The following is a 20,201-nucleotide window of genomic DNA, read 5'->3' as shown; positions in this document are numbered from 1 at the left end:
GCATCTGCTGTGCCAACATGAATCTGAATCTGCTGTCACTTTGCCTTGGCGTGTCAGAACCGTGGAGACATTGCACCTTGTACCACCGGGCCGAATGCCAGCGCTCAGGCTCCGAAACACTACTGGCAGCAGCGCCCAATGAACATCAAATAAAAGTGCAATTACATCTGGAATCCCTCCAGCACTTTTCTAGTGAAATGTCAAACAGACCAGGGATTGGAAGGAAGTTTTGATCTGGATTTTGTTTCCTTTGATTCTTTGGTGCCATCAAGCTGTGGAAGGCAGTTAAGATGTGGTAGACATGATGGTTTTGTTGACAAGCTTTGGGACTCTGAAGATAAATGGCTTAGATGAGACGATCAAGACCAAATACCAACAGAGGAGACGTCTTAAGAAGTTTTGAGAAGAGTGGATCAAGACTTGAGCAGTCATAATTCGTTGACCACTGTTAAGGGTCCATGAACATATGTATTTGGATTACAGGCATAACCTGTGATTTGTCACATAAATATTCTACAAACATTCACATTTTTTCTCTGTATGAGACAATTTATTGCCATCAGTATTGTTTTGCACATATGTGACCCTGCACCACAAAACCAGTCTTAAGTGTCAATTTTTCAAAATTGAGATGTATACATCATCTGAAATCTGAATAAATAAGATTTGTTAGGATAGGACAATATTTGGCCGAGATACAACTATTTGAAAATCTGGAATGGGAGGGTGCAAAAAAATTTAAATACCGAGAAATTAACCTTTAAAGTTGTCCAAATGAAGTTATTAGCAATGCATATTACTAATCAAAATTAAGTTTTGATATATTTACGGTAGGAAATTTACAAAATATCTTCATGGAACAGGATCTTTACTTAATATCCTAATGGTTTTTGGCATAAAAGAAAAATCTATAATTTTGACCCCTACAATGTATTTTTGGCTATTGCTACAAATGTACCCCAGCGACTTAAGACTGCTTTTGTGGTCCAGGGTCACATATTACTTAAATACAATTTTTATTAAACAATTTTACTACAGATGTAATAAATAGTATATTATTCATTATAGTTATACACACATTGTAGTTAATGCATTAATGTATATAGTTCCTTTTAAAAATGTTAAAAATATATATATGCATAAAAGTCAGGTTCAACAATTCATTGTATGCAAAATTTGAATTTCATTTAAACTTGCTGTAATTACATGATTTATAATAATTAATTAGTACAAATACACTTGTAGACTTGATTGCACATAATCTACTTTATTGTTGCTGCTACATTAACAAAAAAATTAATTTGTCAGCGAGTCACTTAGCTGTTTTTGTACAGTGGTTGTTGTGAAAGGAGCTTAAAGAGAAACGGCATTCAAACATTTTCTGTCAAACAGTGAGCTACTCTGCAGTAATTCAATAATATAAATATATCTTATGATTTGATCCCACTTTATTTACTTTATTTTAGCTACTAACCTAACAACAAAATCGGGTGGCAATTCATTTTGTTTCTTTTGCATTGTGTTTGCAGTGAAAGGGCCATGAAGAGGAACAGCATTCAAGGTTCTTTTCTATGTCAAATTGGGTTGTTACTCAATTTCTGAAAATGCACATTGTAAAGCCCAGATGAGCCAAAAATCTGTCATATTCCAGACACCTTCACATTTTGATAAGGCCAGCACCAGATTCTCTTGTAAGCCACCCACATAAAACATGTGGGATTATTCTCAGGAGGGCATAGCGTTATGGTCAGACCTACCACATGCCACATCCTTGACTGACAGCAACGGCAATGGGCTCTAGTGGGACAGTAGCAGGACTCGCCATTGATATTCCACATGGATTGATTTAAGCAGAGTGTGGCTCAGTCTCTGGGGTACTCCATCAGCGGCAGCTTTAAAAGAGATTCAAACCTCCACCGCCCCCTGAATATAGATGGTACTCTTGAATACATTTGCTTTTTCCTCCAACTCTTACTAAACATATTGACATCAGTTGATGTCTCTATATGGCTTCATTTTAAAAGCCGAACTGTTTAAAGCATACAGGATGCTGACTGGAGTCATTGAAATGTGCTCTCGGGTAGTAGCATTTTGCAAATGTAGCATTATGCGCGGAAGCCTTTGTTAAAAAGATGCATTGTCTGTTCCCACTACAATACAATTTTGAATGCGATAATGGTGGTACAGTAAATGTAAGAGCGCACTTTCTCAGAACTATATCTAAAAGACAGACAAAAGGCAGAAAATGTTGGATGAACATTGTAATGTCTTCATTACAGGGCCAGTGTTGTACAGCGAAGAATCATTTTCTTCCAAGATGAGGGCTCACTTACCAAAAGACTCTGCGAGAAAGGTAATTTTAAAGCTGGGTTTCTCATGCACATCCCCACTGATAGCATTTTTACATCTACAAAGTTGATTTTTTCCCCCTGGCATGAACAGACCTCTTTTTCTGTCATCTGTTTTTGATATTTCTAAATAAAATATGCCTTGTAAATTGTTGTGTTTATTCATTCCACATCAATTTTTGTATGTTTAATGTTTATATAGAGTGTGTGTGGAAGGAGGCAGTTAATGCACATGTGCATTGTTATGTGACAAGAAAAGGAGAAACGTAGATTCTCAGCAGTTGGTTGAAAATAAGGATGTAAAATGGAAATAATGGACACAATGCAATTGAAGTTAAATAACTATCATCTTCTGAACGTTGCAGATCCAGTTGCGATGACTGAAAAACCCATGCAAGAGTGCTGTGCTTGTGGAACAGCCAAGTATAGAGTCACTTTCTATGGAAACTGGTCTGAGAAGGTACATCCCAAAGACTACCCAAGTAAGAACAAACCCTTTGTGACACATGAGCACAATACTCGCATCAGTGTTGTTATTGTTAATTAAAACAAACATTTTAAAAGTGTTCATTTATTGAAATAAAGCTGGAATAAAGTAGAAATATTAGAGAACTTCAACTTAAAAAGCTTAAAAATAAAAAAGGGTGCTAAATGAAATGTTTACATTGAAGTACTAAAATGGCTAAAGATAAAACTAAAATATATATAAATTAAATATAAACAGATTACATTTTAAAAAACTAATAAAAATAAAAGCACATACGGTAAAAGATTTAGTACAATTAAAATGAAAACTAATATAATAAGCTAATTCAAATTAATAAATAATATGAATAAATCAACAGATTAACATGATTCAATATTATATAAAACATTGTGCTATGGTTGTGCAGTATACTGCCTATAAAACACATTTACAGCTGTATGATATCTTAATTTAGCAAATTATGGTACCTTACCTGGTATTAAATTTTTACAAGTTTGGCATTCATTACTGTTTCATTTTGTAATTTGTGACCATGGACCACAAAACCAGTCATAATGGTTAATTTTTCGAAATTGAGATTTATACATCCTCTGAAAGCTGAATAAACAAGCTTTTCACTGATGTATGGTTTGTTAGGATAGGACAATATTTGGCCGAGATACAACTATTTGAACATCTGAAATCTGAGGGTGCAAAAAAACCTAAATATTGAGAAAATCGCCTTTAAAGTTGTCCAAATGAAGTCCTTAGCAAAGCATATTACTAATCAAAAATGAAATTTTAATATATTTATAGTGGGAAATTTACTAAATATCTTCATGGAACATGATCTTTACTTAATATCCTAATGATTTTTGGCATAAAAGAAAAATAAATAATTTTGACCCCTACAATGTATTTTTAGCTATTGCTACAAATATACCCCAGCGACTTAAGACTGCTTTTGTGGTCCAGGGTCACATTTATCTGTACTATAAATCAAATAAAATGTAGATATGATGCTGAAAATTTAGTGATTAATTAGTGTGAAATGTAAGTATATGAAAGTAAATGAAATGTAAGAAATTAGCTATGTTATCGAATCTTTGGAGATTTGCATCATGTTCAGTGTTCCATGTTCTGTTTCATTTTGAAATAAGTGTTTGAAATCGTCCAGCATCTTTATAAGTGTAAAATGGCAAAGATTTACACACTCATATTTTTTTAGATTAATTGCAAAAATGTAGTTTTAACAGTCAGGTACTACAATTGAGTTTTAAAGAGCACTGAAAACACATTCTTGATATATGTTGATGCCACGCTGATTTTAGATCTCAAACTTGAAAATTTGAACAAAGTGGTTTGTAGAAAGAGTGAGAACATGGGCAGAGGTGGCCAGCAATCTCTTTCTCCTGCAGCTTTAGCTCTCGGGGCTGGTTTGCTAATATAGCAGTCAGCAGGAGAGCTGGTTCATTTCCTATGTGTGTGGCAGCAATGATCTAATCTGTTATTTACTGCATGGCAAGCAGGCAGGACTACAGCCTGGACTGTGATACTTTGTGAGATAAGAGAAGCCGGGCGGATGTTGTCTCATAGCGACTGCTGCTAGTTAATGGGTCTGTGGAAACAGACGGTGATGTATGCGGTAGGCTCCTTAAAGAGAGACAAGAGTAGAGGCTTAGATTTTGAAGATACACACTAGAGAACAAGTTACTTCTGAAGTGCAATTATCTGGGAGGATTTAACATTGTATTAAGCTGTAGCTTGAAAGATCTGTTATTTGTTCACCACTGTTGTTTCTGTTCCAAAGGACGTGCTAATCATTGGTCGGCTCTCATTGGTGCGTCTCACTCGAGAAGCTATATGTTATGGGAGTATGGAGGTTTCGCCAGTGAAGGAGTCAAGCAGGTGGCTGAGTATGGATCACCCGTCAAAATGGAGGAGGAGATTCGACAAAAGGTAGGCCTTCTGGCTAAGTGTGACGAGATGAGATATCAGGATCAGACAGATACAGTTCAGCTTGAAAGCAAGCGTTGAAGTAATTGCTCAACTTTCAGGCCAAGATGTCCTTTTCTTGGGAATAGCAGCAGTTTATCTGACAGAGATTGAATTTAAACATTTTTCATTGGCCAGGATTAGGCTCCTTACATTTCTGATACTTTTTCAATTTGCTGTTTGTTCAGGATTATTTTAAACCATGACAAACTAGCCAAAAGGGATGAATCTGAATGAATTTTTGAAGAATTTTTTTTAAGTGAATGAATCGTTCTCTTTCTCTTCCACTGACGCTGAAAATCTCCCTTGTGAAGTGCATGACTGCTTTGGTTGCTTGATAAAAGTCAGCTCTAGTCGACAAAATGGAGGAAAACAAATCAATCTGCTTTATTGTCTTTGTTCATGAAAGAGCTTATTGTGCTTAAAAGCTATTTCTTCATCTTTTAGCTGACTTGAAGACTTATAAAGTTTAATAAGGCATAACAAGACTCGTTTTGGGTGTGAATGACTCACTGATTCAATGATTGATTCAGTGACTCACAATAGATGAAACATTTGTTTGAAATGATTGTTTCAGCCTAATGATATAATTTACAGAAAGAACAAATCTTATTGGTGAATGGAATCAAAAGATTTGAGTCACTGGAATTAATCAAAATCCCCAGTATAGAAGCAATGCTCTTGCTGAAGTTTTTCCATCAAAAACCATTAGCTTACTTATCGCTTTCACTCCATCAAAAGTTGCTTGGCACTCATTTTATGTTTCTGAAGTTCCCCATGCACTCATGGCGTCGGAAATAACATGTCTAAGGTTGATCAGTTAATGGAGGGTTCTCCCTAGCATCTTAATTAAACACATTAGTCAGTATCAGCTAATCTTCACATTGCTGTAATTTAATGTTAATTTCCGCCTCTTGAAAGATCCGTTAACCATTGCATGCAGTCTGAGACTAAGGTCATTTAGCAGCTTTGTAGGAAGATGTGTGTAATATAATTCAGCGTTAACACGACGGGCTGCCTCCATGAGGATTTTAAAGGTCGCCTGGGAAAGGTTCATACCCTAGATGTTCCCATTTGTCTTTTGCACAATGCACTGTAGGTGGATTTGCAGTGCACATCTTGGCACATCTCAGATTGATGATCACAGTATCTTTTCAGCTTCACCCACATGCAAATACGACAGACATTTTGTTTTGGACAAATTAATTTCTAATCAAGTGTTGGGTGTGTATTATAAATATAAATATATTTTAATATTATATATTTATTATATTACGAATAATTAAATATTATATATTAAATGTTATAATAAATGTTATTTTTTAAGAGAGATAGATAGAAAAAATATTTAACATTTAATTATTCGTAATATAAAAAATATAGAATGAATATATTTGTATGCATATGTGTGTGTGTACATAAACGCACAATATATATAAATTTTATTTGTGTGTGTGTATATATATAAACACAGACATAATATATATATATAGAATAAAGAATAATGAAATCAAAAATATTAGTAATGCAAGATAAAATGTAGGTCTTTATTTATATAAATATTATATATTATATTAATATATGATGTTTTACTAAATCAAGTATATTTTTGTATCATTGCAGTATCAAAATAAGAAAGATGATTCCCTTCTGAGTACTAGATCATAAGATGTCTCATCAGTTTTCATTTTTCAGATATTCCTGAAAGCTCTTTGTTTTTTGTTGATTGTTTCGGGGCATGGCTGACGAATTTACCCACAATTATTTATTGATTTGTGCTACAGGCACTTTTGTGCTGTCAACATTTGTTTGGTTTGGCATTGCAAACAAGTGCATTAAAAGTCCTGTCTACACAGTTCTTCCAACAGACCAGAAAAATCACAAGTAGTTTTTTGAAAGTTACACAATGAAAAATCAATATTAAAAATATAAAGGCACATAGTGCAAGAACACCAAGGCACAATACAAAAGTGCAATATAAGCCACCAGCCAAATAGAGCTACTTTTTATTTTTCCTTTTTTGAAGCTGTCAGCTGTCTGTCATTCCAGAATTGATTTTGTTTTCTTCTATCTTGTCCCTTTATTTTACAGCTCGTTTGTGCTTTCAGGGCTTTTTCCACATGCTTGATCTCCGCTCTGATACTGTTGGTTGGTGTTACCTGACATGATCATTCATCTTTTGAGGTAGTGCGGACGCTTTGTAACCCCAGTAAAGGTGAATCTGTCTGCAGGAGCCCTTTGAACTGATTTGCTTTGTGGCAGTTTTTTACTTAGTTTTAATTTGATGTGCACTATGCTCTTTGACTTTAAAGAGGTAGTTCACTCAACTAAATTAATTCTGTCATCATTCACTCACCCTCATGTTAGTCTAAACCTTTGATTTTTTTTTTTGTGTGTGAGAAATTTAGATGTTTAACACAATGTTCACACTGTTCTTTTCTATACAATGAAAGTAAATTGCAGACTAGAGGCTGTCAAGCTTTAAAAATGACAAAAATTGCCATAAAAGTATCATAAAAATGGTCTTGCAATATAATGAACATATCATATAGATTTCCTTTATGATATTTTTATGGTACTTTGTGGTACTTCTTGATAGCCCCTGGTCGCTATTCACTTTCATTGAAAGGAAAAGAGCATTATGGACATTTTTCTTTTTTGGGTGCTCTATTCCTTTAACATGTTTACATTTGTAGTGCAGTATAGTTCGGATAATTTTAAAGCTTTTAGCATAAAATGGTATTTCAGACTTCTTTAGCGTATAATTTTCCCTGCTGTTCGCATAGAGGAAGCAGCTTCCAGAAACATTGCAGCGCTACTGTAAAATCAGTCATCAAAGCCTTTTCCAAAAACCATCACAGTCATTTACTGTCATTTTTGGCAGGCATCATTTCACCATTAGGCACATTACTTTCGGGAAAGCAATCGCAGAACATTCTCAGCAGAAAAGAGCCGTGCAGATAAATATTTCAGTCGTAGATCACGTTGCTGCAGCTGAGTCTTTTCTGAATGCCAAATTGTGACAATAGACAGGAGTAAGTAATACGTATTCAGCAACATTGCAGAGAAGCTTACAAGCATTCTTTTGTAAGTGTGGACTAGCACAATTTCCATCAGTATTTCATTGGAATCTCAAAACCTGACCTTAAAATGAGGGAGGAAATAATCCTATAATGAGCTAATGCTTATAATAGGCTAAAACAAAACAGCTTTGCATTAAGCCAGAAATATCGCTCTAGTGATAAATTATACTATTATCTTGTTTACGACTGCTTGTTCAATGGCTCTACCTCATAGCACTACAAAGTCAAAAGGTCTTTTAAAAGCTGTAATTTTCTTTTCTGTAGCTGCCGCATAAACTGAGATGTAATCTTTTTCTAGTCTTTTTTTTTATTGCCAGGCCGCGGAATTCAAATCATCTCTTTCTCACTCTTTTTTTATAATGATTAAAATATGTAAGAGTCCCCTGGTGAATTTTGACCTTGAGCTTACGGTTCACATTTCCACAGACACGTTTAACTTGGAATAAAAATTTTGAATAGCATTATAACATGCTTCAGTTAGTTAATGAGGTGAACATCATGATTACAGAGGTGTCATAAAACTGACTCTAGGAAGGTCATGCAAGCTTTTGGAAGATCTCAGACGTTGACAAACACAGTAAGTTAGGAGGTTCTAAGGCAATTTCTTAGCATTTGTTATCCCAACTTAACTGTTATGTCATTATGAATCTTATTATCATCTCATCTCGGCGATGATATATTTATCCCACAATCTATCAAAAGCACAGTGTGAGGCAAATGGGAACGTGAATGAAATGTGTGTTGCAATGAAGCTTTCCCTGAAGAGGACAGGATGCTTAATGCTTTATGAGCACTACAATATACATAACTGTGAAATTTCCATTTGTACTAACAGTATGGAAGCTCTCTATTTACATGCTAAATACACCGCGGGATTCTTTATTGTGCTGTATAGGTGGGTGTTTGATTGTGCCTTTTAGCAGTCTCCATTAATTAGTGTTTGCATGTGCTAATTAAACATTGCAGCATTGATATGAATTTGATGTTTAGTTTTTGCTGACCCACTAAACATGAAGTGCTTCTTTCCTTGTGTTAACTGTCAGCTGAAGCTGTGAAGCGTCTACTGTCATTACTGGTTTTCGGTCTATTTCCCTGTGATATACAGTGCTGCTGTCAAAACACTGTATTCCAGGGATGTAATTGTCATTGAGAAATTGAATGTAATTGGCAAAGTTGAAATGTGTCATTTCTGTGCCACTAGTGTCATCGAATGGAATATATTCACAATATATATTAATACACTCTCAGAAATAAAGGTACAAAAGCTGTCACTGGGGTGGTACCTTTTCAAAAGGTACATGTGTGTACCTAAAGGGTCCATTTTGGTACCTTAAAGGTACATATTAGTACTTAAAGTGTGCATATTAGAACCTAATAGGAACAAAAGTGTACCTTTTGAAAAGGTACCACATCAGTGACAGCTTTTGTACCTTTATTTCTGAGAGTGTATATATGCTAATAATAATTTTACCTACAATACAATTCAAAAGGTTTTTTTTTTTAAAAGTTTACGGAAAGCGCTTGAGAAATGGTGTCTCTTCCGCGGCTCGGTATGCTTTCAACTCGTTTTTTTAGTCTCGAGCAAGACTGTACAACATTCACATTACACGATTTGACTGCTTTTTACGTAGAAAGGGCGACAGCACACCGCATTAAAAGAAATGATCATTCATGTTTTCATAACCGCTGACCAAATTCAAAAACAAAACTTAAAATTAAATCATCTTTGAGAGCAAGGGGGCCCCCCGTTTTGAGGGCACTACGCAGCTTGCGTATTTTTCTTATACACTCTCAGAAATAAAGGTACAAAAGCTGTCACTGGGGCGGTACCTTTTCAAAAGGTACATGTTTGTACCTAAAGGGTCCATTTTGGTACCTTAAAGGTACATATTAGTACTTAAAGTGTGCATATTAGAACCTAATAGGAACAAAAGTGTACCTTTTGAAAAGGTACCACATCAGTGACAGCTTTTGTACCTTTATTTCTGAGAGTGTATATATGCTAATAATAATTTTACGTACAATACAATTCAAAAGGTTTTTTTTTTTAAATGTTTTTGAAAAAAGCCTCGAATGCTCACCAAGGCTACATTTATTTGGCACAGTAAAACTGCAATATTGTGAAATATTATTTTAATTAAAAATAATATTTTCTAATTTAATATATATATATATATATATATATATATATATATATATAATTATTTTTTTCTGCTTTCTTTTAAAACCAAAGCTGAATTTTCAAAGCAGAATTGTCATAACTTGTCTTTAGTGTCACATGATCCTTCAGCAATCAGTCTAATATGCTGATTGGCTGCTCAAGAAATCAGCATTCTTATTATCAGTGTTGAAAATAGTTGTTCTGCATAATAGGTTTTGGAATAATCAAACAATCAGAATTCTTTGATGAACAGCATTTATAGAAATCTTTTGTAACATTATAAATGTATTTAATTCAGCAAGGATGCATTAAAATGTTTTTTTACTTGCATATATGATCAATATGTCAGTATATATCATCATTCAGAGGAATATAGCACCTTTTTTATAGTTGTCTGTGCATATTAAGTTGGAGAGGGCATTTTAACATAGAAAAAAATGACAGCCTTCAGGTTCAAATTAATTCATTTGATGCTAATTCTTAATAAAGATACTATATTTTTCTCTTACTCTCAAAAAGTTTCTCAAAAAGAATCACAACTGATTTGCATTCTTTTAAAAAGTGTTAATGACAGCAATTTTGAATTTGAACATATGCACATTGTGTTAGCCTGAGATACGTTTCTAGCACAGAAACTCTCAAGAGTTCCTCATTAGCAGTGCAGGTCATCAACAAAACAACAAATTTCTACCAGTGCGCTGTTCAAACTAGCAATTAAAGAAGTCAGTCCCCATGGAATCTATATTTAGAGTAGAACGACTCATTCTTGCCTATCTCTGTGATTTAACTTCTAATTTTTCTCTTGGATGTGTCTAGCTAGATCCAACGAAAGACCACTTTAGAATAAAAAGCACCAAAGGGAAAATAAAGAGTTGTGCTTGCCATTTTGTACCCACCTCCGACTCAAGCTGTGATGACAGTATTCCTAATGCCTAATTCCCGCAGGCTGAGCTTGTGGGGCTTTGGATGGTATCCATCAGATTCTTCCACACCATCCCAAAACTTCTGCTCACTGGTCCCATTGTCCGTTTTAGCATGACCTGGCCCTGTAGACGGTCGCACTGTTTAGAAAGATGTTTCAGTGCTTTAGCCAAGAACAATTGTCTTGTTTCAGCCGACTGGCAGGTTTCAGGTTGCCTGTCAGCTTTGCTTTGGATGCTGCACGGAGACATCGGCGTATGAAAAACAAAGCTAATGCTTCTTCTAGCGGTGGTTCCAACAGGCATTACTGATGTAAAAAAAGAAGTGTCCAGCGAATTGTTTCAAGGCTTTTTGCGGCTCTGTATACAACGTAAAAGTGCTTTAATGTGTGTTTAGTGCTTGAGAAGAATCAACTGGAGGAGTAGCACTACAGTTTGTTTCCATTTGTCTTGTGTTTTTTTTTTTTTTTTTTTGCATCTAGCCCAGGAAGAAGTAGCTAATGGGAATCTCACCAAACACATGAATAAGTTCAAGGGACCCAGTTCTCAACTCAACTCAGTTTCCTTGAGTTTTCTATCATTTGGAATTTCTCCAAAACATCCTCCAGACTTTTGACGTCAAAACTTTATTTTCATAAAGGAGGCTACTAATACATACCCCTTGTTTTATAACCCTAGTATTCTGAGGGTTTAGGAGCCTTAAGTTGGGACTTTGGCTGTGCAAGCATAAAATGAACCCTCTATTGATGTGCACACAACTTCTGTCATTTACACTTCGGTGTGTGTGTGTGGCAACCTGCGTAAGCACCGCGGTCCAAAGGTGCTTTGGTCATGTGTTCCAGTAATCCTTGGGATCATGATGGAATGTGAAACATCTGGGGTGGACTTTGCTGTGATAGCAGTGACTCAAAGCCTAAGATCTCCATACAAAGCTCAGGTGAGAACCTCCAACGCACATCCCCAACAACAACCTCCCTGAAAATGCCTTACCAGTGTTGGGGAAGCTGCTGAGCTACTGTCTTTCCAAGCTATAAACTTAAGCTACTTATAGTTTAATATAGTGAAACAACTATGTGTGTGTGTGTACTTTATATATATGTTTATATGTTCTTTATATATATATATATATATATATATATATATATATATATATAAGTTATGTTCTTACTCCAGTAAGTGTCTTTATGAGTGAGTCATTGATTCATTCATTCAGCCAATTCATTTGAATATGTTGATTCATTCAGGAATGAATCAAGTGTCTCTCTTTACGAGGGAGTCATTGAGTAATTGATTCAACTGATTTGTTGAAAAACACTTATTCCTTCAGGAACTTAATGTCCCCCTATTTTGCCATTTTAATAATCCTAATATTGTTTTGGGAGTACAATATTCCAATACACTACAATACACTCTAAAAAATGTTGGGTTAAATGCAACCCAGTGCTGGGTAAAATAGGGATCCTGCGTTGAACTCCCTGAGATTAGAGAAGCAGCCGTCAGTAAAATGACGGGAACACAAAAAAAGATTGGGTGATACAGTGGAAAGGGATACAGTGGGAAAAAATGAATTTTAACCATTGATTATTTGCAGCCTCATCTTTTGGAAGTGAAAATAAAACTAATTTAGTTTCACAGCATAGGACACAGCGTCTTCTCAACATGATGTCAACCACACAAACAAACTACAGTGTTTGAGGGCAGGTCAAGTTGTTCGTGTCGGGCCAATGTAGAACATAGGCATTATGCAAATGTGTTACCCCATGATGTGTAGCCATCACAGAAGTGGGATTCGAATTACTGATGACTCCTTTAGGCTGTTCAGAGATGATTCTTTCTTTTGGGAGACAATAACTTTATTTATAATTCACTTCCGGCTTTACAACTTTGAAGATCGTTTACATTCACATAAAGCTACATTACACTCTGCATGAAAGGCAATATTTGAAGGCAATATTATTCTTTGGCTGTGTGTGTGTGTTTACTTTATTATTATTTTTATAAAATGCATATATATCAATGATTTAACTGTATTTAATTATTTTAATTATTTTTTCTTCTATATGTGGGGACTCATTTTTTGGAGAAAAAAAAATCACAAAAAAACTGATTAATTTACATACAAACAAACAGATTTACTAAAATGAATCAGACCGTCTAGCACTTCATATAACCCATTATAACATTTTTAATTGAAGAAACTGATTTATACGATATGAGGCTTTGTATGAGCAGACTTGATGCGTTGTCAGAATATGGAAAAATATTTTTTATTCTTTTATATTGTCCAGTTACAGACCTCTGAAGCATTTTGTGGTAATTTGTGGATATGTAATTAACAGTGACACACTCTGGATGTAGAGGTCAATGTAGCGATGCTGATTGGGTGTATTACATGGATATGGAGCTGTGCTTTCTTTGACAGCAATGTGATACCTTGCTGCGACTCAGTAAAAGATTATCCCTTGAGCCGCTCCTGGTGGCTACATGTATAGATGAAATTTGACTTTACCTATTTCCTGTGTAAATTAAAGAATGAACAAGAGAGAGAAAGAAAGATGATTGTGTGATATAGATAGAGAGACTGATTCCAGTTCATTATTACCAGGTGATAATTAAATCCAACCTTCAAACTATAATAAGAAGTGAAAGAGATGGCAAGTGAGCTAATGACGAGTACAAAATAGTACACGAGGGTTTCTAGAGCCTCTTTTTCGAGAGGGGTTTGCAGTGCAAACAGTTAACAGCTGTTAAAAATATTATATCATATAAAATACTATCTATCTATATATCTATCTATCTATGTAGAGAATACATCTTTATTTTTGGGTGCTCCATTAGAAGCCTGCCAGACCTCTTCGTATGAGATGAGGCAGGACCACCTACCACGTCCTCCTTCACTTTCGTCTGAACCCCACTTCTGCGTTTCAGAGGAAATTGCTGCGAACCACTCGGCCCCAAGTCTCCCAAGTCTGTCAAGCGAAAAAAGCAAACGCTAAGCACTCACATCTGACATGTTACAGGATGTGCTCTCATTTTTTTCCATCTCTGAGGCAAAATACTTTAAAGGGAATCTTAGCTACCATACAACCCTTCAAAGTCTACAGCATCTCTTTGACTATTCGAATTGAAAATAGACATTTAAAATTGGACTCTAGCTCTTACCAAACTGGGGAAAAAACCTTCTAACTAAATAATATTTTGTTTCAATATTTTTTTTTTTTTTGTTTGTTTTACTTACTCTTCCAAAGCTTTCAAATTTCTGGGACACAAGAAATGATTATTACATACTTTTTTAAAGTCAAACCAACAAGTATAGCAAGTGAGTTTGATTAATGCATATTTTTGCGTTCAAATAGTCATTCACAAATAGTCCCATTTGTCCTGTTCCCAGCGTGCACTGCGGCATTTATTATTAATATGTTTGCATTAGTAGTTGTTGATTGTGCTTTCACATTGAGCAAGTTCTTGTCTTGTAGTATTAGGTTCACTTAGTTCTTTGGCTCAAAATGAGTGAGAAGTGATTCATGTTATAATTCATGTCAAATATTGAGGTGACAGTTTATAAGGTATATCATAATTTTGCCTTGTTTCATGAGTATTTATATCGTGAATATTTATAAGATGATGTCAGTTATTTTAAAATAACAAGCACTTTTCTCTCTGCACTTCTTGTAGAAAACATGAAACATAATATTGAATATTTAAATATGTTATGTTATGTAATGTAACATAATAATATTGAATATTTAAATATGTTATGTAAATGAAGGGAACTATTTGCATATAACTCTTTATCTTAGAACTGCTGCAAAATGGCATCACAACTTCACATTCAAAAAAAATATTAAGAATTAGAATTTAATCAAATTTAATATAATTAATTGTTATAATTAAATAAGAACTCAGAAAAGGTAAATTATTGTCTTCGTATTTTTAAAGTTTTCTAATAATTACAATTACAATAATTAGTGGTGTTTTTTATTGGTATTTGTTAGCATTGTGTGTGTGTCTCAGTCAGTATTACTCAATGGAATTGATCATGCTAATTTCCCCCATTTTTACTGTGCATGTGTTCTTAGAATTATTTTATTTAACATTAAATTACATTTAATTACATTTGTTGTTATAATTATTAAATTTAAGTTTATTTCATTAATTATTTTTTATTTAATGACATAATTCACTGAAATATTTAGGTTTTTTTAAAATAAATGTTATAACTAAATAAAGAACTCTAAAAAGCCATGCATATTATTGTCTTCATATTTTAAATGTTGTATGCACACCAAATATTTATAATGCAATCAAGTGTCAAACTAGAGCTGCTGCGAATGACCAAAGTATAACCCTGTTGTTCCTGCAGAAATTAGCATGCTGAGAGCCATAGCAGTGGTGTATAGATGTTTATAAAAGACAGGCTGCCGATATTTCAGGATTCAGTGGACACACATGGTGTTTCACAATGTTCATTCCCCAGAGGAACAAGAGCTAGACTCTCCATTCCAGCATCCAAAGAATGTAAAAGAATGGCTAGCATTCCCATATTGAGATTCAGAGGGTACATCCAGGTCGCTCGACTCCCTCTAAGTCGGTACAGTCTTCATAACCCGGCACTTGGACAAAACACAATAAAGCCACATTATGCAATGCACTTTCTTTAATTCATGAGGGATCCCTCATAAATCCGTTTTCAATAATGGCCCTTTTTCCCTGCCTTGTTTTCCCTATGTAAATGAGACCTCGGCAACTGACAGTAATCTTCCGTAATTTGGTTTGTACGGCTCTGTGCTAGCCCTCTGGGAGGCCCGAAAGAACACATATCATTCAGAGAGAGGTCAGACAGTGCACAAAACAAACTGACAAGGCCAAAGCTCATACACACTGCTGACTGACAGCTGAGAAGCCTGCATACTCAAAAGGCCAGCCAAGACAGCAAACAATTAAAAAAGAAACCTGTTACGATTTTAGCGTGCGTGTCAGAAGAGCTGATGCACATTTGAATGGACTGTCTTTGGGATTGATGGCAGGTCAAAACACCTGTTACACAGTAACGCCATTCCTGAATTTTAAGCAGATTTGAAAAAATTAAGCTTCATGGTCATGGTACTTTTTACAATTAGGAATTTAAAATGTAAAGGTGCTTATCTAATATTATGTGATTTATTAATTGTAGAATCATAATCAAATTACTTTTTTATTTAAATGGGACATCGGATGCTCATTTTCCACAAGATGATATGATTCTTTAGGGTCTTCATGAAATGTCTGCAACATACTTTGTTTAAAATTCCTCAATAGTCATGTAAAACACCACCCTTTTTACCTTGTCAAAATTAGCTCTGTTCACAGTGACCCGTTTAGGTGCATGTCTCTTTAAATTATAATGAGCTAATGCTCACTCCACCCCTCTCTTCTCTTTCTTTGTGTATTCAGTGGTGCGTTATCATCAAAAACAAATCTAATCCACTGCGTCCTCAGTGGCTCTGACGTCGGGAGAAAATGAAGACTCTTACACATGTTGCCGCTTAACACTGTACTGCTTCAGTGCTGCTCACACGACACTCCTGCTTGACGCTCACGCGCTTCTCCAGCTCCCGGTGTTAATGCACTAATTTGTTAATATGCACTCTGAAAAAAAACCCCGCTGTTCATGCACTGCTCACACTTGCGGTGTGAATACAGCCTTATGTTCACTTTTACATCCAATTACAAAACACCTGCATTGCTTACGAGAAATTGTTGTTGCTACAGCTGGTCGAGCGCGGAGAAAGGGGAGGACAGTTTACAACTGGCTGAGCGGAGATATGCTAATACAGGACAGTCCGTCATTGGTCATGGGCAGGGCATACTGCTCAGAAAATCAAAACGGCTTGATAATTGAGACTGTTTAGGTTTTTGGGGGATTAGAAAAACAGAGAGAATGGATTTTTATCAATGTAGGGTAGTTGTGTCCACACACTGCTAAGACATATTTCTATGCAAACACCATGTACATTTTATTTAATGTTAATTTTAATTGTATTTACTTTTATTGGTGCACATTATAAAAAGCCAATAATGTTTGTCTTTCTAAAAGAAATGCACAATATATAGGTTATTGACCAATATTAGAAATGTTTTGTAATTCGTTTATTTTATTAATGGTAACTTGTGTATCAGTGTTGGTATCAGTTAGAATCACTGACATTTTTGTTAAAGCTATAAAACTATATATATAGTTTTAGTTATGTTAGTTAAAATAAGTGAAAATGAGAAATGTTGCCTTGGCAACTAATTGAATTTTTCCATATTTAATTTGAGTTCAAGTTAATTCTATTTCAAGTAACGAAGGTTTTTTATGGTTGTAGTTTTAGTCAACTATAATAAAAAAACAACCCCAGCATATACATTTTGGTTGATATTATTGGATATTTAGTTCATCATTCTTATTTTCCCACATTTTTTGTTAGAATAATTTAATTTAAAATGTAATTATACTTAATTATATTTAACATTAAAATTACTTTTACATTTAACTTAAAATGTATTAAATTAATTACATTTCATTACTTATTTCATTTGTAGTATTTTTTTGTTGTTGACAGAACTGTATAGAAATTTAATATCAGCAACTTGTTAGTTAGCTGCCATAATTTATATAACAATAATAATCTGCATTGGGTTAGAATTTTAATATTGTGCATTCCTGCTTGGTACTTGGACATTATACCATGATACTAAATGATTATCATGTTTCTAATATTAGTCCCAAAAACATGGTACTTCCATAGTGCCGTATCTTATAAAAATAAAAAAAAGGTACTTTTGTTCTTGTTATTAGTTTAAGCTGTATCGACCATTACAGATCAGGCTTTCAGCACTGTTTGACTTCCAGCAGAAACTCACATCCCTGCCTGTAATAGTCCCACTGCGGTCCTGTCAGACTGAGAGATGATTGGCTGTAGAGCTTCAAGACGAATGAGGGGGAGAGTGACAGGTGGTGGAAGACAGACTTCAACTCCTTTAAAGAGGAAGATGTGGACAGAGGAGATTGTAAAGGTCTTTCATTTGGACTGTTTTGAAACATGCTTCATTGGATTCTTCGCTGAAAGTAATGGAAGGAGAGGAACTAGGCACTTTTGAGTTGAAAAGCTACCATTACTTACAGAAAAAAAAGATTACTCTTACAAAATGTCCAAATCTGAAATTAAATAACTGGAGAAGACATATAATCATTTTAGCATTCAGTATCACTTCAGTTTCAAGAATGAAATGGTACATTAACACTAAATCAAATGTGACAGTCTAAATAAACATTTTAAATGATTCGTTCAAATTAAGTCCATTGCCTAAACTGGAAATGTTTCCTGAGATGTCTTGATCATTTGTTGGACTCCACTTAAAATCAAGGATCGGGGGACTGAGGAGCTTGGTTTGGGCTGAGCCACATCTGTCGGGTCAGCAGGTCCATCACAGCTCTTTTTTTCAGTCTGTCTTGAAAAACATGAGGCATGAAAGCTGCACGTCAAAGAAGGTCCGGAGGTGTCAAATGTCTTTAAGGTAGTGCTGTACTGTCTTCACATTTTGAGCCATGCCAGATGCTTGGGTGCAAAACCCACTTTATAGCTTATAGCTATAGTCTCGACAAGCAGAATACAACCAGGGCTGGACTGGGACAGAAAATCAGCCCTGGCCATTTTTGCACAGAAAAAAAAGATTACTCTTACAAAATGTCCAAATCTGAAATTAAATAACTGGAGAAGACATATAATCATTTTAGCATTCAGTATCACTTCAGTTTCAAGAATGAAATGGTACATTAACACTAAATCAAATGTGACAGTCTAAATAAACATTTTAAATGATTTGTTCAAATTAAGTCCATTGCCTAAACTGGAAATGTTTCCTGAGATGTCTTGATCATTTGTTGGACTCCACTTAAAATCAAGGATCGGGGGACTGGGGAGCTTGGTTTGGGCTGAGCCACATCTGTCGGGTCAGCAGGTCCATCGCAGCTCTTTTTTTCAGTCTGTCTTGAAAAACATGAGGCATGAAAGCTGCACGTCAAAGAAACAGACTTTCGCGGAGGTGTCAAATGTCTTTAAGGTAGTGCTGTACTGTCTTCACATTTTGAGCCATGCCAGATGCTTGGGTGCAAAACCCACTTTATAGCTTATAGCTATAGTCTCGACAAGCAGAATACAACCAGGGCTGGACTGGGACAGAAAATCAGCCCTGGCCATTTTTGGTCCAAACAGCCCACCACTACGATCAGAATCAGCCCAGTCGAACAGCACCCATATATATGTATACATTGTTGTTCAAAATACACACACACATGTGTGCACACACACATTTAAACCCCATAACATAGGGAATACCAGGTACACACTAACACTGTGTGTGTTTATGTGTGAGTATACATTCTGTGTATACCAGTTTAAGTGGATCAGTGCGCTCACATGGTCTTGACTTGCTGTTAATAGTTAGACAAAGTTATGACTGTTTGAGGAAACTAACCAGTAGGCGATCTACAAAAATTAGAGGTGCACCGATCTTGATTTTTCATGGACTATTCCGATTGCTGGCTGATTCTGATACCGATTGCTGATTTTTTTTCTTTAAGGAAGAGACAAGAAAGAATGAAAGAGTACATGAGCAAGCTGTTGATTTGCTCTATTACAGGCTGAACTGGCCTAAAAAAAAACAAAAGCTGCACTGCACTTCTTTAATGTGTATTATACGGAGGTAAGATGAAAAGAAAATACCATCGAAACTTTTCTGAAGACAGTCAGTTCCCTTCAGAGATACATTCTTATAAACCTCCACCCCAAATTCAATGTTTAGAATTTTCTTCCAATATTTCGAGCATCACGAACAGTGAGCTTGCTCTACAGGTACAGTATTTTCTCTGCTGATGTGTCTGTCTGTAAGAATATACTTTTAACTTGAATACATCTTATATGAACTGATCCTAATTTACTGTATTTACAGTATTATTCACTTTTTAAGGTGAATTTGCTTAATGAAATCACAACATATAGAATGTAGAAAATAAATTAAGAAATTATTGGTAAAATGTATTAATTGTAATTATTTTCCCAGTTACACTACAGTTTAAAAGTTTAGGTTTGGTAAGATTTTTAAATGTTTTTAAAATAAGTCTTTTCTACTCACCAAGACTGCATTTATTTGATCAAAAATGCATCAAATATTGTGAAATATGATTAGAATTTAAAATAGCTGTTT

General features: G+C 35.0%; 1 protein-coding gene across 1 annotated transcript in view; it reads left to right on the top strand.

Annotated features, from left to right (window-relative positions):
- Positions 1 to 20,201, top strand: part of LOC107589195 (spondin-1-like) — a 72,414-nt gene that overhangs the window by 10,241 nt on the left and 41,972 nt on the right. Inside the window, exons 4-6 of the mRNA XM_016277559.1 lie at positions 2,280 to 2,353; positions 2,714 to 2,830; positions 4,625 to 4,773. Coding sequence (XP_016133045.1) covers positions 2,280 to 2,353; positions 2,714 to 2,830; positions 4,625 to 4,773 — 340 coding nt within the window. The remainder of the gene's footprint in view (positions 1 to 2,279; positions 2,354 to 2,713; positions 2,831 to 4,624; positions 4,774 to 20,201) is intronic.

This window comes from Sinocyclocheilus grahami, unplaced genomic scaffold (genome assembly GCF_001515645.1).
Source record: "Sinocyclocheilus grahami isolate Dianchi unplaced genomic scaffold, SAMN03320097.WGS_v1.1 scaffold113.1, whole genome shotgun sequence".
In the NCBI taxonomy this organism is placed as follows: Eukaryota; Metazoa; Chordata; class Actinopteri; order Cypriniformes; family Cyprinidae; genus Sinocyclocheilus; species Sinocyclocheilus grahami.
The sequence above is the reverse complement of the archived record's forward strand: the minus strand, read 5'-3'. Positions and strand labels throughout refer to the sequence as shown.